At 50.1% G+C, this 21,959-nt stretch overlaps 1 protein-coding gene across 2 annotated transcripts; it reads right to left on the bottom strand.

The window, feature by feature from the left end:
* Positions 1 to 101: 101 nt before the first annotated feature.
* RHOG (ras homolog family member G) lies at positions 102 to 14,511 on the bottom strand. 2 transcript variants are annotated; one of them, XM_045370335.2, is made up of 2 exons: positions 14,262 to 14,511; positions 102 to 1,328 (listed from the first exon to the last, which is right to left on the bottom strand). In XM_045370335.2, the coding sequence occupies exon 2, from the start codon at positions 1,258 to 1,260 to the stop codon at positions 685 to 687; it is 576 nt and encodes a 191-aa protein (XP_045226270.1). In that variant the 5' UTR covers positions 1,261 to 1,328; positions 14,262 to 14,511; the 3' UTR covers positions 102 to 684. The 2 variants fall into 2 exon arrangements, with proteins under 2 accessions (XP_045226270.1, XP_045226269.1); XM_045370334.2 differs by lacking the exon at positions 14,262 to 14,511 and adding an exon at positions 13,901 to 13,966.
* Between the last annotated feature and the right edge of the window lie 7,448 nt (positions 14,512 to 21,959).

Raw genomic sequence — 21,959 nt, 5'->3', positions numbered from 1 at the left:
AAGCCTATTGTCTACTAGAAAAAACAAAAGGCTCCCAGTCTCTGGGGAGCCCTAGCCCATGCCCACCCGCTAATGCCCAGCACACAGGGAGGAGCCGGGGCCACTGGAGACAGGAGGTTTTATTGATGCTGATGGGGGTAGGAAAGGCCCCCAGAAGCATGGGGGCTGAGTCAGTCAGCAAATGCGTAAGGCCTGGGCACAGAGGAGCAGGTTAGGGCACATTCACCTTCTCAGGATTCTGTGGCTCCCTCACTGGAGAAGGGAGAGAGCATCTTGGGGGTGCAATTCCAAGAACAGCGAGGGCAGAGGTTAGAGATGGCTGAGAGCCCCTAACCTGAGGAGGCACCACAATAGGCAGCAACAACTGTGTGGAAAGCTAGATGAACTGGTCAGTAGCGGAAAATGGGAGGGGGCACTGGTTGGCCTCTTGGGGAGGGGTCCAACCTTGGCTTGGATGAGCTCATGAGAATACCCGGTGTTCCCAAGCAGAGCGGGGCAGAGCCCAAAGCCCCTTTCTCTGCAGGCCTCCTTAAGGAGAAAAAGGCACTCAGAGAAAAAGGCATTCAGGGAGCCCCCTGGAAAGGGGTGCCAGAATTAGTCCTTAAGGCACAGCTGGGGCGGACAAGGCACCAAGGCACAACTGGTGGGGGAGGGCAGGGGCAGCCTCCAAGCCGAGTGCCAGGGTCACAAGAGGACGCAGGACCGTCCCCGCTTGATCGGAGTGGGGTTGAGCACAGCCCGGACAGCCTCGGCGAACACTTCCTTGACACCATCCTGTTGCAGGGCTGAGCATTCGAGGTAGCGCACAGCGTGGATCTGCTTGGCCAGTGCCTGGCCCTGCTGCGGTGTGATGGGCGCCTGGCCCTGCTCCTTGAGGCGCCGTAGAGTGTCAGGCTGGGCTCTCAGGTCCTTCTTGGTGCCCACCAGCAGGATGGGCACATCAGGGCAGTGGTGGCACACCTCTGGATGCCACTTGTGTCGCACGTTCTCATAGGAAGGCGGACTGGCAATGGAGAAACAGATGACAAAGACGTTGGTCTGAGGGTAGGAGAGTGTGCGGAGGCGGTCATACTCCTCCTGGCCCGCAGTGTCCCACAGGTTCAGGTTCACTGTGCGCCCGTCAACTGCGCTCTGCGCGCTGTAATTGTCGAACACGGTGGGGATGTACTCTTTGGGGAAAGCGTTAGTTGTGTAGCAGATGAGCAGGCACGTCTTGCCCACAGCCCCATCACCCACCACCACGCACTTGATGCTCTGCATCGTGGGTGCAGTTGCTGTAGTGGAGGCAGTGCCTCCTCTCTCTTCTGGACCTCTCTGGCTGCAGTGACCTGTGGACGGATGAAAGGGGACATTCTTGGTTAGGGAGGCCTCTGCCTACTGGGAAGAAAAGATAAGGGCACACAAAGGGAAACCGGCTCCTGTTCCCTTAACCTGACACTATCCCAAAGTCCCACCAAGACAGTCATCAGAAAGATACACAATGAAAGGCCCTGAGACCGAGCAAAGATGCAGTATAATGTGGTAGAAAGCACATAAGCTCTGGCGCCAGATAAACTAAGGTCAAATCTTGGTTTTGCATTTCCTAGCTGTGTAACCCTGAACAAATTGCTTAACCTCTCTATGCCTAAGTTTTCTTACCAGTAAAATGAGGATAAAATAATATCTACCTCATTGAGTCATTATAAGGATTATATAATACACGTAAAGCATTTAAAACAGTGCCTCATCCATAAGTATTAGCTTTTCTTTTTTTTTTTTAGCCGGAGTCTCGCTCTGTCACCCAGGCTGGAGTGCAGTGGTGTGATGTCTGCTCACTGCAACCTCCGCCACCTGGGTTCACGCCATTCTGCCTCAGCCTCTCGAGTAGCTGGGACTACAGGCGCCCACCACCACACCCAGCTAATTTTTTGTATTTTTAGTAGAGACGGGGTTTTACCGAGTTAGCCAGGATGGTCTTGATCTCCTGACCTTGTGATCCACCTGCCTTGGTCTCCCAAAGTGCTGGGATTACAGGTATGAGCCACCACGCCTGGCCAGTATTAGCTATTTTCCAGGCTATACAGACACAAAAGGAGAGTGCACAAATTTAGGGATCCACTAGATCCTCAACTAAATATGGACACTTTCCACCAGGAGACTGGAAAGGGTTCTGGCACAGGACAGCTGTTCCAGGTCACTCTGTGATGCAGCCATAGGTAGAACCTCTCTCAACTCAGGGCCCACCCTGCCCTCTCCAAACCTAGTATCTTGGCTACTGAGTACAAACCAAAAGGCACAGTAAGAAACCTGCTGAGTAAGGGGCTCAATTCTTCAGAGAGCTGCCCTATCCCAATCCAGGGTATTCTGGCAAGGGGGAAATCTGTTTTGTTTTTTTTTTTTTTGAGATGGAGTTTCTCTGTCGCCCAGGCTGGAGTGCAGTGGCGCGATCTCAGCTCACTGCAACCTTCACCTCCCAGGTTCAAGTGTCTCCTGCCTCAGCCTCCCGAGTGGCCGGGACTACAGGCACACGCCACTGCATCCAGCTAATTTTTATATTTTTAGTAGAGATGGAGTTTCGCCATGTTAGCCATGCTGGTCTCAAGCTCCTGACTTCAGGTGATCCACCTGCCTCGGGCTCCCAGAATGGTGGGATTACAGGCGTGAGCCACCACACCTGGCCACCCCATCATTCTTATAACTACTGAAAACCCTATCTGGCCATGCACACTCTGGTTGCCAATTCAGTACAGCAAATTCAATGCAAGGGATTACTGGAGATTCAGTTGAACCTGGGATTTGGACTGGGGTCTGGGTATGTTATGATGAATGAGGTAGAGGCTGAGGCTCCCAGACGTTAGTATCTTCTCTCAAGGTCCTTGGTGGGGTGGAGCAAATCTTTTATTTTTGGAGATGGAGTCTCGCTCTGTTGCCCAGGCTGGAGTGCAGTGGCACAATCTTGGCTCACTGCAACCTCTGCGTCCTGGGTTCAAGTGATTCTCCTGCCTCACCTTCCTGAGTAGCTGGGATTATAGGCACCTGCCACCACGCCTGGCTAATTTTTGTATTTTTAGCAGAGATGGGGTTTCACCATGTTGGTCAGGTTGGTCTTGAACTCCTGACCTTGTGATCCGCCCGCCTTGGCCTCCCAAAGTGCTGGGATTACAGGCATGAGCCACCATGCCCAGCCTGGAGCAAATCTTTCAAGCCCAACTAGGAAGGATGAAGTCAAGAGTAAGACAAAAACTTGACTTTCCCCTCAATCTTCTGTCCATTTCCTGAGACCCTGGCATGTGCCTCTGAAAGATTTTAGAGCCTTCCAGACTCTTGGGTAGAAAATACCATCATTAAGAACATAGATGCTAGATTAAGACTGGCAGGGATTCTAATCACAGTTCCACCAACTAGTTATATGTGATCTTGGCAATATATTTGTTCCCCAAGCCTCAATTTTCTCATCTGTAAAATGGGGATAATCTTGCCTATTGCACTACAATTGCTCAGAATATGAAATGAGGCCAGGCACAGTGTAATCCTAGCACTTTGGGAGAACGAGGCAGGTAGATCAATTGAGCCCAGGAGTTTGAGACTAGCCTGGGCAACATGGCAAAACCGTGACTCTACAAAAAATGAAAAAATTATCAGGGTGTGGTGGTACACGCCTGTTGTCCCAGCTACTTGGGAGGCTGAGGTGGGAGCATCACTTGATTGCAGGGTGGTCAAGCCTGCAGTGGGCTATGTTCATACCACTGCACTCCAGCCTGTGCGACAGGGCAAGACCCTGTCTCAAAAAAAAAAAAAAAAGTAAGAGTTAATAATGTATAGAAGGTGTCCAGCATGAGGTATGGCACATAGCAAGTGCCCAATAAATGGGCTGCTGTATTTATTAGTGGGGTAAGTATGAGGAGTCCCAGCTCCAGCCAACATCTGGTCACCTCTGCAGGTCATAGGGCCTTGGGGTGAGGAACTGCTTTTCTGAGTTCTGAAGCAAAGCTTCCAGAAACCCTGCGATTATTTACATTGCTATGGCGAGGGTCCTTCTCTCATCAGCTACTTTTTGGCCATGGGGGACTCTTGGTGGTCAATATGTGACTTCCTTTCCCTGACTGTCTCCCACAACCAGGGCCTGCTCCCTGAGAGGGGGCAGCCCTGTTTTAAACACAACCAAATCCCTGAGTATTCCTTATCCCTGGCTCCACCCAAGCACCAACACCACTAGCCCATTTTCTCCATTTCACTTGCTATACTGCAAGGCTGCACCCTGGTCTGGGAACCCCTTACCCCTGCAGCCTGAGCTCTCACCACTGGTTCAGAAGCTTCAAAAATCAATGACAAGTGGAGAAGAAAATCCCCACTGGGAAGTGGAAAAGAAACTTTCGTGGTATGGGGGATGCAAAGGACCCAGGGCTTGGTCCCAGCTCCCTCCCAGGGTACAGTTTCCCTTGGAATCAGCTGGGAAAGAAATGATTTCACTTTATGAAGTTGTGTCTCTGGTTCACATGAAAAAATATTTCCATCCTATTTGCATGAATGAGTGTGTGTGTGTGTGCGTGTGCACATGTATGTGCATGTAACCTCAGGACATTCAGCTAGAGACCCTCAGAGTGTGGGTCAGGGAAGGGCATAAGGACCCTCTAGGTCAGTGGAGAGTCGAATAGAGACTTCAGACTGGAAGTTGAGAGACCTAAGTTCTAACCCCAGTTGTGCTGACTCACTACAACCAAGCTTGAGGCATTTACGCTTGCTGGGCCTCAGTTTTCCTATCCAGGAATTGGAGATTACAATGGTTGTTACAAGAGCACTAGGTAGATGAACTAAGACTTAAAGCTCCTTGGAGGCAGGTGGCATTACTTGTGCCCAATGGATTATGTAGGAAGCCCTGACATTCAAAGCAGAACTCCTGGGCCTGCAATCTTCAGTTCCACACAGAGCAGGGGAGTGGGTGTTGACAGTCTGACTGAAAAGCCCAGCGCTGGGCTGGCCCAGGCAGGAAGACAAGGAGGGAACTCTGGCTGGCTCTCACAAGGCCCAAGAAACTGGAAGTACAGCTCTCTAAGGAGGTGGTTATCAACTAGCAATCAGTAAATTAGCTCTCAAAGGAGAGGGGAAAGGACAGGGTAGCTTCTGGGCTGGGAAGGGAACAGGGACTGACACTGGAAAAGGATGATGAGTATGGTACTATCCAGAAACAAGCAGAGCAAAGGCAGTGTGGAATAGGGCCAAGAGTACTGGATACCTGACTCTGATGTCTTGAGTTTATCTGCTGACCTTGACCCTTGATTTAAAAAAAAAAAAGCCCCCATATGGTATAAGCCTTTATAGATTGCATATTATTATGTCATTTGACCTTTATAACAACCTGTCAGTACTATTCCTATTTTACAGATGAGGAAACAAATTCAGAGCAGTAAAAGTAACTCTACATCACACAGCTAGTTAGTATGGCAGCCAGAACACAAACCCAGTTTTGTGACCCAAAGCCCTGTGTTTTCCACGGTGCATCTTACAGTCTTCAAGTTACCCCTTACCAGCTAACTGTGTGACCTTGATCAGGTAAGTTACTGCCCTTCTTGGAGCCTCCGTTTCTTCATCTATACAGTAGAAGTAATAATAGTAGCCCTCCCAGCCTCACGGGCAGCATCAAGGAACCTGACCATGGGAATGAATACGCTTTGTAAACTGAAGTGTTGTGCACACAGGAGGTGACAGGAGCAAAGCATTTCATCCCAGAAGGCAGGAAGCACTGAGTATGCCTGTGTCTGTGGTGGGGGATCAGCCCAGTCCTCCTTACTCAGGTCTAGTTCAGACCTTTATCCTCTCTCCCAAAACAACTCTTCTTTCTGAAATCCTTTGGCCTGAACTGGGTTGAATTAAGTTCCCATAGCCCATTTCAGGAGGGCATATGCTAAAAGGTAGAGTCTAAACTGCGCCAAATAGGAAGAAGGGATGTCAGCGCTGCAGGTGGCCAAACCAGGAGTGTGACCTACCTGGAGCGGGGTTCAACGATGACTTATTCACTAAGTGGCTTTTTCAAAAAAAATCATTAAGCCTAGCTCAGTGGTGCACCTGCAGTCCCAGCTACTAGGGAGGCTGAGCCCAGGAGTGAAGGGTTGTAGTGTGCTACACTAGTCAAGGTTATTGTCCTTGTGAGTAGCCACTGCACTCCAGCCTGAGCAACGCAGCAAGACCCCATGTCTCAAAAAAAAAAAAGTTATTTAGTAAATCAGTGGTTGCCGATCTGTTTTGATTTGTTTTTTCTTTTGGAGACAAAAGCCTGTTGCCCAGGCTGGAATACAGTGGTGCCATCACAGCTCACTTTAGTCTCAACCTCCCAGGCTCAAGGCATCCTACCTCAGCCTCCTGAGTAGCTGGGACTACAGGCAGGCACCACCACACCTGGCTAATTTTTGTATTTTTTATTTATTTTTTGTTTGTTTGTAGAGACAGGGTCTTGCTATGTTGCCCAGGCTGGTCTTGAACTCCTGATCTCAAGTGATCCTCCTGACTAGGCCTCCCAAAGTGCTGGGATTACAGGTGTGCGTCACCACGCCTGGCCAGATCTGTATATTATTAGACAAATTACAATGACTTATTCTGGCTTTTTAGTCCCAATTCAGATCATGCCTGGTCCCTCATATTGTCATTTAGAGTTCTTCACAATTTGGTAAGGGGTATTAGAGTTATATAGACTTGGGTTTGAATCCTAGTTCTGCCTCTTACCAGTTCTGTGACCCTGAGCTTATGATGATTTGCCTCTCTAAGCTTCAATTTCCTTATCTTTCAAATGCAGCAGCAACGTATGGTACCTACCACATAGCAGTGTTACAAGGACTAAGTGCATTAATGTATAATATGTACACAATCTAGGTACTTTGCAAGTGTGAGTTCCCAGTTCCCTGTTCCAGAGGGATTTTCAATGTCCTCTGCAAACAAGTCAGGATCATTCTTGCCTCTGAACTTTTACTCTTGTTTTTCCCTCCGCTACTATTCCCTCTCCCTTCTCTAATCTTCCTTATTCCTTAAAGCCTAACTTAAGTTTCATAGTTCCATAAGGTTACTGAATTCTTCTTTGGCTATCCGTTGCATGGCCACCTGTCACCCAGGCTGGAGTGCAGTGTCGCGATCTCAGCTCACTGCAACCTCCACCTCCCAGGTTCAAGCGATTCTCCTGCCTCAGCCTCCTGAGTAACTGGGATTACATGCACGTGCCATCATGCCCAGCTAATTTTTGTATTTTTAGTAGAGACAGGGTTTCATCATGTTGGCCAGGCTGGTCTCGAACACCTGGCCTCAAGTGATCCACCTGCCTTGGCCTCTAAAAGCGCTGGGATTACAGGAGTGAGCCACCACACCCATGGCCCCCCTTTTAATCCTGCTTTGGCTCTGTGTGATTCTCCTTTTCCAACAGTCATACGTAAGTTTCCCAGCTGTGGATGCCCTTCAGTCTGAAGTCTTGGCTTCTCTGGACTAAATGACAAAAAAAAAACCTCTAAGTATAGGGCTAGGCACACAGGACTGTACAACCATTGCCTTTTGATCTGCTTGTGCCAGCACTCATTACTGAGATATGGAGACACCTCTCTGAAGCCCAGTATTGGACACTCCCTGCCCACCCCACAACAGACAAGACTGCAATGCTGAATCTTATCGGACAGCAATGACAGGCAAAAGCTATGCCTGAAATAGGCAAAAACCTCTCTTCCCAGTACCAGCTTGACCTGGCTCTGGCAGGGAGTATAGCCCATGGGGGTCTAACCCTGTCTGAGTGTGGTCCCTGGAGCCCGGCTTGGGGTGTGGCCCAGGCAGGCCCAGAATGGGGGAGGGAAAGGAAGTAGCTTGATTGCCAGATCTCTGTGGCTGTTACAGCAGGGGAAGTGTCCCAACTGGGAGTGGGGGAGGGGAGGAACGGGCTCTTAAGAGATAGGCGAGTATGGAGGTGATGGGAACTTACCTCAGCCTTCTATAACCTGCCTCCCTAACATGGGGCTCCCTTTCTGCAGCCCTCCCTGAACCTCATTATAACTACAATCCATCTCTGGCCATTCCAATCCTGATCCTCTACAAAGGGGCCTCCATATTCTCTTCCCTAAAATACATCAAGTAGTAATATGGAACCATGCACCATTGCCGCCTTTTCGAGGAAAGCGTAAATTATCCAAGTCAGAAGTGACTTATCCTATCCAAAGTCTGGCTGTCTCTCACAGGCATGGAGAGGCTGATGTGAATCTTATCTCTTGTTATTAGACTGGGAGTGTCTAGAGGGCAAGGTCCTGGTTGACTGGACCTTGCTGAGCACCCTAAGCTGAGCACAGCATGTAGTAGCTGTCAGTAAATAACTGAATGAACTCCATGCAATCATGTCTTTGCATGTGGGAGTTCCTCTTCCTGGAATGCAACTCACCCCCCTTCAGATCCTTCCTGTCCTTCAGGCCCAGTACTGTTCCCCAGCTTCTCCAGGACATCACAGCAACCCCCTCTCCTGCCTTACCTTTCCCAGCACTGACTGTACTCTTCATCGTGCTGAACTAACTGGATGCTTCAGGGGGAGGGTAGTCTGACCTTCTGTTTATTTCCAGAAACCCAGGGAAGGGCTGAGCAAAAGCTGTAGAATGACATACCCCTCCTCCCCCATCAATCCACAGACTCTGATGCTGGGAACAAGGAAGAACCTCTATGACCAGAAGACACAAGACAAAAGTAACCAACTTCTTTCTCACTCACCCTGAAGAGCTCCAAGTTGGGATAATAAACACATAAGCTATACCGTCTTGTCTTCAACTGGAAGGGTGAGAGGTGAAGCTGGCAGATCTAGCTCAGAGATGATGAGAAAGATGGGAAGGAAAAGTGGTCCTGACAGGCTACAGACTGGGAATATCTGAGGACCCTTGGTCAAAGACAAGGCAAGGGGCAGGGGCACTGTTGGAAAGACTTCTGAAGCTCTACAAGTTTGTTTGTTTGTTTGTTTTGAAGGGAGGAATAGAGGAGAGGTGATATAAAGAGGCTCAAAGGGGCTGCAGCTGGCTGCAGCTGGGCTGGGAGGAGGAAGCTGGGGGGACATGAGGTCAGTGTGGGGCTGGGACCAGGCCAAGGGCTGAGTCTCTTTCTTCCCTTTCTCCCCATCAGCAGGGAAGAACCCAAGAGAGCCCAGTTCCTAGCCTTAAAAAAAAAAAAAAAAAATTCCCCTGGGTGCTGTGGCTCACGCCTGTAATCCCAGTACTTTGGGAGTCAAGGCAGGCAGATCACTTGAGATCAGGAGTTCGAAACCAGCCTGCCCAACATGGTGGAACCCCATCTCTACTAAAAATACAAAAATTAGCCGGGTGTGGTGGTAGGTGACTGTAATCCCAGCTACTCGGAAGGCTGAGGGAGAATCACTTGAACCCAGCAGGCAGAGGTTGCAGTGAGCAGAGATAATGCCACTGCATTCCAGCCTGGGCAACAGAGCAAGACTCCGTCTCAAAAAAAAAAAAAAAAGAAAAAAAAAAATCCATGCTGGAGGACTCTCCACCTCTTGCCATTCATCCTTCAGCCCCTGGAGAGGATCCTACACTGCAGCAGGGAAGGAAAGAAGAGTTGATGCCACCCACTAGGAAATGAGACAGTGGTAGCTGGGAAGTCTGAGGGGCAGTCCAGGACCCTTTCACTAAGTCCTAGTTCCCAACCTTCTTCCTTCATTGTCCCAGCACCCCAAGTGTTCCATAAAAGGTGAGCCTCAGCTGGGCACGTGGCTCACGTCTGTAATCCCAGCACTTTGGGAGGCTGAGGCTGGCGGATCACTTGAGGTCAGGAATTTGAGACCAGCCTGGCCAGCATGGTGAAACCCCATCTCTACTAAAAATACAAAAAAAATTAGCCGGGCCTAGTGGCACATGCCTGCAGTTCCAGCTACCTGGGAGGCTGATGCAGGAGAACGACTTGAACCTAGGAGGTGGAGGTTGCAGTGAGCCGAGATCGTGCCATTGCACTCCAGCCTGGGTGACAGGGCAAGACTCCATCTCAAAAAAAAAAAAAAAAAAAAAAAAAAAAGGTGAGCCTCAGGACGAGGACGGCTCTGGCTGGGGGAGCCACGGAAGCTGCCCCCTCCCCCACACAGCACAGAGGAAGGGTGCACACTGGCTTCCTCCTCCCCGCCTAGCAGCAGCTCAGCAGTCCCTGGGCCCCACCAAAGGCCTGTGAAGTGGCACTTCCTTTGCCTTTGCTAATTTCACATGAGGCTGTACAGAAGTGCCATCCTCCCAATCCTGGCACCCCCACCTGAAAATACCCACAGAGAGACCCAGGGCTACCCAGTCCCTTTAGCCCCGCCCAAGGCTTGAGGGGGTTTCCACAAGGGAAAATAACATCAGGGAGGAAACTCCGGCATCTATTTTCCACCGTCAGTGAGGCAGAGCTGGAGCAGGAGACAGGGTACTCCATCTTACTACCCCCTGGCAAAATCCCCAACATTCTTTGCCTTCTTATCTCTCAAGCTCTAACAATCCTTGTGCTTGGAGAAAGGGCCACAGTTCTATCCCTGGACAGATATATATGTAGAGACTACTCAGACCTGTCAAATTGAGGCTGATAAGACATGAGGGCCCAGAGTGAGGGGCACTGCTATGAGGAGTCTCTTGGGGGAGGAAGAGTCAGAGCCATGATGTTCACTGTCCCCTTTGGAGGTACTGATATGCAACTCCTTAATGCTGAAATGGAGCCAAGAGAAACCAAGTTGACCAGGATTATATACAGTTGGTAGCAAATCTAGGACAAGGATCGGGTCTTCTAACCTCCATCCTTATGCTACTTCTACAAAGGAGAGAAGGTGAGGATTCTAACTCCAGCCTGAGAATGGACCAACCATCTCTTTAACCTCATTCAGGACAACCCCACCATAGTTTATTCCTTCAGAAAATGGACCAAAGGGTGGGTTGACTTACATCTGAGCCCTTTTTGCTTCTAAGTTCCCAGGCCCTCATGCCTAGCCCATCCTGGTGCATTCATGATTTAGAACTGACATTACTCAACAGTCAGCCACTCTGGCCCTGCCCTAGCTGAGAAGCTCCTCCTCTGGCCTCTAGCTCCTGGAGAGATGCCCTCCCCCCATATGAAATGAGGACAAAAGAGGAAGCTGGACCCTGGACAGGAAAACCAGTCTGATCTGGGGAGGTGGCCCAGGCTTTGTCTTTGGTTTCCCCCCTCAGCTCTTCTCACGGACCCCTACTGACCTCACTGCTAATGGGTCTACAATATATAGAAGGAGTCTTCAGTGTGGGCCTGAGCCCCCTTCTTCACGTCACAACCTTGACATGTTTAGCCAAGACTTTAGTGGCAGCCTCCTAGGTTGTAGCCACCACCTCCCTTCACCCCCCAATATTTTCCCATTAAAATCTCTCCCGCCCTGGTCACATTTTTTCCAACAATGCCTTTTTTGCAATTAGCTCAAACTTCCAATGGGACCAGATCTCACCTGGGAGAATCCCTGTCTCACCCATCTTGTCTTTACCATCAGAGCCCTGTGGGTTTGCTCAGTTACGCAGAATACTAAAGTGACTACTGGTTTGCCAGCCTAGAAATTGGGACTCCTGGGGTTTTTATTAAGCTGTGATGCTGGGAAAGTGCCTTGTATGCACATCCTTCTCTAAACTGGGCTTTTATGTAGGTCCCTGGGATTTCTTCCCGCAGCCACACTTCTGTACCTCCAAGAAATGCAAAGAAAGACAGGTGGGTGGAAGGGAAGGATGGGAAGAAGAACAATTCATGGGAGAGGGACGACTGTGACATGGGAAGATGACAGAATGGGGAACAGGGAGAGCCCTTAAATTTAGCTGTAGCACTTAACTCCCCTCTACTTCTCTTTTTTTTCTAGTGGAGAGAAATGAATACAGATGACTGGAGGAGGTAGATAGAAGCAAGATCCTCAGCATGCACCCCAAAAGCTTGAGGAAGGAGCTCTAGAGTGGAAACAACAAGAGCTTCCATAGCCAGGATGGACTGAAGTTAAATTTGGGAGGAATTCTGGAGAAGGAATAGGGTCCTAGGTGAGATGGGGAATATTAAGGATGCCTGAAGGCAGAGGGGTCAGTAGAACTCCAGAGGGCTTCCTGGTCACTAAGGCCCTGATGCAGACCAGGGCATCTGGGTACCCGGCCTAGGCAGGCCCCGGAAGGCAGCAGGAAAGGAGCAGACACCTTTGCCTCAACCGCTTCTTAATTCAAAACTAAAACAGTTAAGTTCGAAGTTAGACCAGCTGCAGTCTTTCCTCCAGAATCCTGCCTTTGCCTCCTCCCTTTATTTCCATCACACCCAAGTTGGTCCCATTCTTTCCACCAGGTGATGCTGGAACTAGTAGGTAATGGAGTCAGGGACCTTCAGGCTGTCTCCCGGCTTCCAGGCCTGGCCCCTTGGTCAAGCACCACAGGTTGGGGTGATTTTGATTTCCCAGGGCCTCTCTTACCAGTCTTATTCCTGTTACCCTACCCTGACTGCTACAGACTGCTTGCTTCCTCCTGCCTAACCACAACCTCACTCACTGCAGGTTCCCTTCATTTTGCTGGTTTCCCCTTGGGCCCTCTCAAGGCTGAGGGCAGTTATTTTGTCTGTAAGAGATAAAGATGTAGACACACAGACACTCTTTCTCTCTCTCGCGCGCGCGCGCGCGCACACACACACACGCTTTCCAGCTCTTTAATCCATCTCTATCACCGGGAGGCTGCAGTCTGCCTCTCCAAGCTAGGGAGGTTTGAAAAGACTCTGGAACTCACTAAGTCTTCAACAACAGATCCTGATTCCAAAGCTGGAGATAAGTGGGTGGGAGAGAAGGATACAGAGAGGGTGACAGGCTGAAGGTTCAAGAGGAATGAGGGGTGATGGAAAACGCAAGGAGGTGTAAGTGTGTGGGTGCCAGAGCTGGGAAGGGAAGGGATGGGGCAGGTTGCAGAGGACTGAGATGAACATGGGGCCGGGTAGGTGAAGAGAGGTCAAGGCCTAGGTATGATTGCATATTTGGAGGAAAAGAGACTGAAAGGGATGAGAAGAGAGTGATGGCGGATTTCTGGGTAGAAACTAAAGGCGTGGAGGGAGACGATAGGAGCATGTGTATAATTCAGGGACTAAGAATGAAGAGGAACACTAGGAGATGGTTCTCAATCGGCCCCAAAAGACACAACAAAAACTTGTCAGGGACTATCAGTACCTCTGAATGAGAGTCCTTCCACTTCCAGTCACAGGGCAAGACCAAGTTACTCCCAAAAGAGCAAGGCCAGACTCTGGTCAGGTAGGAACAGCGTTCGCTCACTAAATACCTACTGCTTGGCTCCAGGTAAGGTTGGGACTCAGGAAAACAGGCATATAGAGAACAACTGGGATCGGCGGGGCTCCCCCAACCCTAACCCCGGTCCTCCTGAGTGCAGAGGGCCTTCGGGCTGCAGCCCGAGTGTGAGTCTGGATTAGCATGGATCTTCCAGGGAGAGAGCTTTCGGAGGCCCCAGACACCGCCCCTCTAACCCCGACAAGTGTCACAACTGCCAGAGCAGAGGGAGTGACTTTTCCAGCTCAGAAGCCCTCTCCCCTCATGCACTTCTCAACACCCCCCGCAACTTCTGAGGACACCCCACCTGAGTCCTATCTCCCAGCTCTGAGCTTTTCCACTTTAGAGATACTTCTCTTGGAGCCCGGGACCCTCTGACCTCAGGGGTCCCTCTCGGCTCCCGAGAGGCGGTACAGCCGCCGGGAAGCCACCCTCGCCGAGCCTCCACCGGCTCGCAGTGGCCCCGTCCGCGCCCCGCCCGGCCGGCCGCGCCCGCCCTACTTGGACTGAGCCTAGAAGCTCCCGCCCGCGGCCCCCGCCAGCAAACTCATGGGCCGGCGCCCGCGCCCGCGCCGAGTCCTGGGCCGGCCGGGCTCCCGTTCCCCGGACCCCTACCCACCAGCCCCGGCCGGGCCTCACCTGGTGCCCTCCCCGAGGCGGGGGAGCTGGGGGCGGCGGCAGCAGCTCCGGGCTCGAGAAGGAAGTGAGAGCGGGAGGCCGGAGGAAGTGGGGGGGGCGGACCGGCGGGGCGGGGCGGGGTGGGGCGGGGCCCGACCAGGAAGTCTGAGGGCCGGTCTCCCCCTCTTCAGCCCCGGCCCGCCCCCAGCCTCGCCCCCGGCCTAGTCCCGGGCTCGCCACTTTCCCCCTCCCAACCCGCTGCCCCTGCGGCCAGTAAGTCAGGCCTCCCAAGGTCTAGGTCTCTCTGCCTCCTCCTGGCCACCCCACCCCTGGAGGCTCTACTCTAGGCGGTAGGCGTTCCTCCTCTTCCCCCCATCCTGACCTCACCAGCCTCCGCGGGAAGATGCTGAGAAAGGCGCCCCTGGGCCTGGTGCCTTCAGCCAGCCCCGGTGCCTTCAGCCAGCCCCAGGGATACAGTAGTGGCCGAGGCTGGGGCAGTCCCCACCCCTGCCCTGAGCACTGGGGGAGTGCGAGGTGGTGGTGATTCAGCAGTGGGAAGGCCCCAGACCCCTGGGGAAGGTGGGGAGACTCGTAGGGGAAGAGGCGCTGGCGTCAGCACCCAAGGGAAAGACAAGATCAGCAGAGGCGCAGGCGGAGCCGCGGGGCCCAAAAACAGGATGTCGAGTCGTCGTTCAGCACCGTGCAGCTCCGTGCGGCGTGGCTCTGGGGAGGGGGCGGGGCGAACGGAGGACTTGGGGCTTCCCTCGCCCCCGCGCCCCCTGTTCTGCTGGGGCGCACCCAGGCCTGAGGTCCGGCTTGGGCCCTGGGGACCCGCGGGTGGGCGGGTTCATGGGCGCCCTCTGGTGCTTCAATTCCCTGGAGTTTTGACTTGAGAGTCAACGCCCGGAGCTTTGACTTGAGAATCCATATCCTTCGTTCAGCGCAAACTTTCTGAACGCCTACCACGTGGACAGAGCTCCGTGCTAGGTGCTGTGAAGAAACACGTTTAAGACAGGATCCCGGCCGGGCGCGGTGGCTCAAGCCTGTAATCCCAGCACTTTGGGAGGCCGAGGCGGGCGGATCACGAGGTCAGGAGATCGAGACCATCCTGGCTAACACGGTGAAACCCCGTCTCTACTAAAAAATACAAAAAACTAGCCGGGCGAGGTGGCGGGCGCCTGTAGTCCCAGCTACTGGGGAGGCTGAGGCAGGAGAATTGCGTGAACCCGGGAGGCGGAGCCTGCAGTGAGCTGAGATCCGGCCACTGCACTCCAGCCTGGGCAGCAGAGTGAGACTCCGTCTCAAAAAAAAAAAAAAAAAAAAAAAAAAAAAAAAAGACAGGATCCCTGTCTTCCAGAAGCTTTTCAAATAAGAGGATTGATTCCAGGAATAAATAGCTTAACCTGAGCCTCAAATCTGTCTTTGGTAAAATAGAATAATTATATTTCACCCCATAATTTTGAAGATAACATGAGAATGGGTGTAAAAGACCTGTTGTCAATGCACGTCTCAAACACTAAACAAGTATCTTTTAAAAATATACTCTGAGAACCTGGCACATCTGCCTGTAATCACAGAGATGGTGAAACCCTGTCTCTGTAAACACAAACACATATTTTTTGACAGAGTCTCACGATGTCACCCAGGCTGGGGTGCAGTGGCATGATCTCGGCTCACTGCAAATGCTGCCTCCCAGGTTCAAGCGATTCTCCTGCCTCAGCCTTCCGAGTAGCTGGAATTACAGGCGTGCATCACCACACCAGGCTAATTTTTGTATTTTTAGTAGAGATGGGGTTTCACCATGTTGGCCAGGCTGGTCTCAAACTCCTGACCTCAAGTGATCCTCCCACCTTGGCCTCCCGAAGTGCTAGGATTATAGGCGTGAGCCACCGTACCTGGCCAGCTGCATATATATATATTATTTTTTTTTGACATGGAGTCTTGCTCTGTCGCCCAGACTGGAGTGCAGTGGTGCCATTTTGGCTCACTGTAACCTTCGCTTCCCAGTTTCATACAATTCTCCTGCTTCAGTCTCTCGAGTAGCTGGGGTTACAGGTGCACGCCACCACACCCGGCTAATTTTCATATTTTTAGTAGCCACGGGGTTCCACCTTGTTGGCCAGGCTGGTCTCGAACTACTGATCTCAGTTGTTCCGCCTGCCTCGGCCTCCCAGAGTGCTGGGATTACAGGTGTGAGCCACCATGCCCAGCCTACTTATATTTTTTATAAAAGAAATTTAATAGGAACCACATAAGTAATTTAAAACTATCTAGTAAAAACTAAAAGGAAACAGGAAAAAAAAAAACTGTCTAGTAATGACATTTCAAAAAAAGTGAAAAGAAACAAATGAAATGAATTTTAACAATATTTGGCTTAGCTCAACATAGCCAAAATATTATCTTTTTTTTGGAGATGGAGTCTCACTCTGTCACCAGGCTGGAGTGCAGTGGCACAGTCTGGGCTCACTGCAACCTCCACCTCCTGGGTTCAAGTGATTCTCCTGCCTCAGCCTCCCAAGTAACCGGGATTACAGGCACGCGCCACCATGCCCGGCTAATTTTTGTATTTTTAGTGGAGATGGGTTTCACCATGTTGGCCAGGCTAGTCTTGAACTCCTGACCTCGTGGTCTGGCCGCCTCGGCCGCCCAAAGTGCCGGGATTACAGGCATGAGCCACCGCGCCCGGCCTCAAAATATTATCTTTTAGCATGGTAATCAACATAAAAAATTATTGGTTATAAAAATTGACTGGATATTTTACATTCTTTTCTTGTACCAAGTCTTTGAAATGTGGTGTGTATTTTATACTTAACAATATATCTCAATTTGACTGGACACATTTCAAGTGGTCAATAGCATGTGTAGCTGGTGGCTACTGTATCACCTTCGAAAACAGATGCTTTATCAGATTCAGGCTGGTGAATGACTATGTGGATGAAGTCTTTCTCAAAGATCCTTCTCTAGAAGCCTCCCCTGACCTGCCAGGCAGTGTTTGGGTCTCTCCTCCTCTTTGGTCCGGTCCCTGTAGCCCTTCAGACAAATTTCTCTCTGTGGAGGATGTGAGAGCAGGAGGGACAAGGGGAAAATCTCATTCCCATCCATACTCCATTGGGACCACTTGGCATTGGGGTGCTTGGCATTTCATGAATAAAGAAAGGATTGTGAGCCCCATATATGACAGGATTCAGAGGAAGACCATACGCTAAAGCAGCCTCTATGACACCATTAAAAATTATGTCCCAGAACAAAAGCTTTTTTTGTTGTTGTTTATTGTTCTTTTTTTTTTTTGGATGGGAATCTCACTATGTTGCCTAGGCTGTCCTGCAACTCCTGGACTCGAGTCATCCTCCCACCTCAGCCTTTCAAGTAGCTAGGACTACAGGCACACAACACCACATCCAGCTCCAGAGCAAATGTTTTTGACATGTGTTCCTAGAATTCCCTTCCCAGGACTTAAGAGCAGGAAAAATAATGGAGCTATGGACTCTCTCCCCTTCAACCAGAAAAGGTTCACTTTTATCTGATTTATTTGCTGGTATTCTGCATAAAGAGTTTAATTTTAAGTTTCCTGCAAAAAATATTTGAAAATCAATTTAAGGACATATGGTAAGAGTAGGGAGCACATTAGGTGCAGCAGATTGAAAGACTGGATTGGCAGCCTGGGATCAGACTGCATTTCCTGAGCCTGTAAGTGTCTTGGGCTTGTCTAGTCCTGGTTTAGGAAGGAGAACCTGACCCAGCCTCAAAGATCTCATGGTCTGATGAAGTACAGGACTTTGCATATGAAGCTATCAGAGGAGGAGGCAAGAGCCCAAGGCTGGGCTTTAGAAAACTTTAAGTCTGTCCTGGTGCAGTGGCTCATGCCTGTAATCCCAGCACTTTGGGAGGCTGATGCAGGCAGATCACGGGGTCAGGAGATCGAGACTATCCTGGCCAACACGGTGAAACCCCATCTCCACTAAAAATACAAAAATTAGCTGGGTGTGATGGTGCATGGCTGTAACCCCAGCTACTTGGGAGGCTGAGGCAGGAGAATCACTTGAACTAGGAGGCAGAGGTTGCAGTGAGCCAAAATCATGCCACTTTACTTCAGCCTGGCAACAAAGCGAGACTCCGTCTCAAAAAAAAAACAAAAAAAACCAAAAAAAAAAAACCAAACAAGGCCGGGCGCGGTGGCTCAAGCCTGTAATCCCAGCACTTTGGGAGGCCGAGACGGGTGGATCACGAGGTCAGGAGATTGAGACCATCCTGGCTAACACGGTGAAACCCCATCTCTACTAAAAAATACAAAAAACTAGCCGGGCGAGGTGGCGGGCGCTTGTAGTCCCAGCTACTCGGGAGGCTGAGGCAGGAGAATGGCGTGAACCCGGGAGGCGGAGCTTGCAGTGAGCTGAGATCCCGCCACTGCAGTCCAGCCTGGGCGACAGAGCGAGACTCCGTCTCAAAAAAAAAACAACAAAAAAACAAAAACAAAAAAACAACAACAAAAAACAACTTGAAGTCTGTCTTGGCTCAGACAGACAGGCTGAGATTTTAGGCTAGGCCCCACCCTTCTCTGTGTCTCAAACTCTTCCACTGGAAAACAGAGGTTGAACTAGATGACACCTTTGAGGTCTGATCTTCTATGATACACTCTTCACAATAATAATTAAGGTTTATGCATATAGCATGTTGTTCCTACTTCTTTAATACCATTTAGGTCATCATGCTTTGTGCTCTAGTAAATTGCATCTGTGCCTAATATCTGTCTTCCCCACTGACTATAAGTCCTTTGAGGTTTCGTCTGATTCATTTCTGTGTCGACCCACTAGGCCTGACAGAGGCAGGCCTGAGCACACATTTGCCTTCACTAAACATCCATAGAGTTAAATTGCTTTAATAAAGTACTAATATGTGTAGAACGATCAGACTCCAGGTAACTTGGAAACACTTTTGTGGCACAGGTATAGGAAGGGCCAGAGGAAAGGGAAGCAGACGGACAGGTGGAGCTGTCTGTAAAGGCGTCTTGAAGGAGGAGAAATGCTGACTTGAAGAGGGTAGGAAGAGGGCACAATCCCAAATGGGCTGTTTCTTTTTTCTACTCTCTCACTAGCTTTCCCTGAATAAGTGAGTTCTTGGTAGGTGGGGTGCATGTATGCTTACAAGCAGCTGAGGGACAAGGACATTGAACCTGGACACTTAGAAGTGAGATAACATGAAAGCACTTGGTGGGGTAGAATAGAGATCACAGACAGGTTTTGGAGACAGATTAGGATGGTTGTTAACACAGTATGGCCTTTGATTAGTCACATGAGATCTCCCATATGCATAAATATTCAATGCATTTTTATTGAAAATCTTCTTGGTGCCAGACATAGTGTTACATGCCAATGATGAAGTAGAGAAAACTGCCCTGATATACCTTAAACAGGTAATCATACAAAAGTACAGCTTGCTGGTGGGCATGGTGGTGTTTGTCTCCAGTTCTAGTTACTCAGGGGGATAAGGCCAGAAGATTGCTTGAGCCCAAGAATTTCAGACCAGCCTGGGCAACATAGCAAGATCCTTTCTCCAGAAAAAAAAGTACAGAGTGCTGTAAGAGCATATAACAGAGCCAACTTCTCAGTCTTAGTTTCATTTTAAAATGAGAATGGTTGGGCGTGGTTGCTCATGCCTGTATTCCTAACACTTTGAGAGGCCAAGGTGGGATGATCACTTGATCCCAGGAATTTGTAACCAGCCTAGGCAATCATAGCAAACCTCATCTCCACACACACACACACAAATTAGCTGGGCATAGTGGCACATGCCTGTAGTCCCAGTTACTTGCTAGGCTGAGGTGGGCGGATCACTTGAGCCTAGGTGTTTGAGGTTGCAGAGAGCTATGATCGTGCCACTGTACTCCAGTCTGGGTGACAGAGTGAGATCCTGTCTCTAAAACCAACAAATAAAAAACAATAAAATGGGACTGGCAAGTGCTGCATGAGATTGTGAGGATTAAATGACATAATGCATGTGGAGCCCTCGTAAATTGCCCGAGGGTAGAGCAAATAAACATTAGTTAATTTCTCTACACTCCCTTGATGTTTTCAGGTATCCCCCACCTTGGTTAATTCTTCCCTCTCAATGTCAAAGTGCTGAAGCTGACTAGTTTCCCTGAAAGAGAGAGGAGGGGACAGAGAGTGAGAGGAGAAAGGACCTGAACTAATCTCACCAGTGCCCTGAGGATTCCAAAGGGGTCTTCCCAGCCTATTCCTCACTGAACTCCAGCTCCTGGAGTTCACCAGTGATCCACAGGGGTCTTGGCTTAGCTCCAGTCCCAGCCCCTTTAGGTTACCCTTAAATCTGAATTCTCTTTTGCCTCTGCTGTGGCTCCAAGGCACTCAGGCTTCTCGGGGCTCCTCTTGATCCTTTGGTCTTCCCTCTCTCAGCTGGCCTCAGGAGTAGAACACAGTTTCCTCTTCATTACTCTTTTTTTTTTTTTTTTTTGAGACAGAGTCACCAGGCTGGAGTGCAGTGGCACGATCTCTGCTCACTGCAACCTCCGCCTCCTGGGTTGAAGCAATTCCCCTGCCTCAGCCTCCTGAGTAGCTGGAATTACAGGCATACACCACCATGGCCAGCTAACTTTTTCTATTTTTAGTAGAGATGGGGTTTCACCATGTTGACCAGGCCAGTTTCGAACTCCTGACCTCAGGTGATCTGCCCACCTCGGCCTCCCAAAGTGTTGGGATTACAGGCGTGAGCCACAGTGCGTGGCCTTTATTTTATTTTTTATTTTTTGAGATGGAGTTTTGGCCTGTAGCCCAGGTTGGAGTGAGTGCAATGGCACGATCTCAGCTCACTGCAGGCTCCGCCTCCTGGGTTCCAATGATCCTCCTACCTCAACCTCCTGAGAAGCTGAGATTACACTTGCCTGCCACTGCGCCTGGCTAATTTTTTGTATTTTAGTAGAGATGGGGTTTCACCATGTTGGCAAGGCTGGTCTTGAACTCCTAACCTCAAGTGATCCACCTGCTTCGGCCTCCCAAAGTGCTGGGATTACAGGGGTGAGCCCCTGCGACTGGCCTCCTTTTAATTACTCCTCTTTATTGCCGCCCCCCAAAACCAGTCCAATATCCCATTTCGTGGGCTTTGATGGGCCAGAAAGGAGACAGCAGAAAGAACTAAAATGAGGTTACAAATTAAACAAAGTTCTAGAGTCACAATCTCCGATCTTTTTTTCTTTTTTCTTTTTTTTGGAAATGGAGTCATGCTCTGTCTCCCAGGCTGGAGTGCAGTGGCACAATCTCGGCTCACTGAAACCTCCACCTCCCAGGTTCAAGCCATTCTCCTGCCTCAGCCTCCCAAGTAGCTGGGACTACAGGCAAGCACCACCATGCCCGGCTAATTTTTGTATTTTTAGTAGAGACGGGGGTTTCACCATGTTCGCCAGGCTGGTCTCGAACTCCTGACCTCAAGTGATCTGCCTGCCTCAGTCTCCGAAAGTGCTGGGATTACAGGCATGAGCCACCACGCCTGGCCGAACTTTTGTTCTTGACTCCCTCAAGGAACTAAATGGATGAAAGGAGTGGGGACAATGGCCATGCCCTATCTTCCAAGAGGGTCCCTTCTCCCAGGCAGGCAGGACAATAGTTGTCCTGTTTGCCTCCAGGACAGCTTTGTACCTTTGAGGTTTTCCAAGCCAGGTGGTGGTACCCAATCATCTGGCATAATCCCCACCCCCGGGAAAGTTCTCCATCCTCAGTCCTGGTATTCTAAGAGCAACCCAACTATACATGCCCAGTTGATTCCGGATTCCCTGTTGCCTCCCTTCTTTCTCCCCAATTCTCATCTTTGCCATTTACTTGCTGTGTGATCCTAGGGAAGTTGCTGAATAATAAGAAATAATGTTAAGAAAACAACTTAGATATGTTTTACATATGCTTTACATGTATTAACTCAATAAATATAATAACAAGTCTATAAGGCAGGTAATATTATTTCCATTTTACAGATAAGAATACTCACAGATAGGCTGGGTGAGGTGGCTCACGCCTGTAATCCCAGCACTTTGGGAGGCCGAGACAGGCAGATCACCTGAGGTCAGGAGTTCGAGACC

Source organism: Macaca fascicularis, chromosome 14 (genome assembly GCF_037993035.2).
Source record: "Macaca fascicularis isolate 582-1 chromosome 14, T2T-MFA8v1.1".
NCBI lineage: Eukaryota > Metazoa > Chordata > Mammalia > Primates > Cercopithecidae > Macaca > Macaca fascicularis.
The sequence above is the reverse complement of the archived record's forward strand: the minus strand, read 5'-3'. Positions and strand labels throughout refer to the sequence as shown.

Excerpts from the sequence above, each read along its gene's own strand:
- RHOG (XM_045370335.2), bottom strand. The coding sequence starts at position 1,260 with ATGCAGAGCATCAAGTGCGTGGTGGTGGGTGATGGGGCTGTGGGCAAG.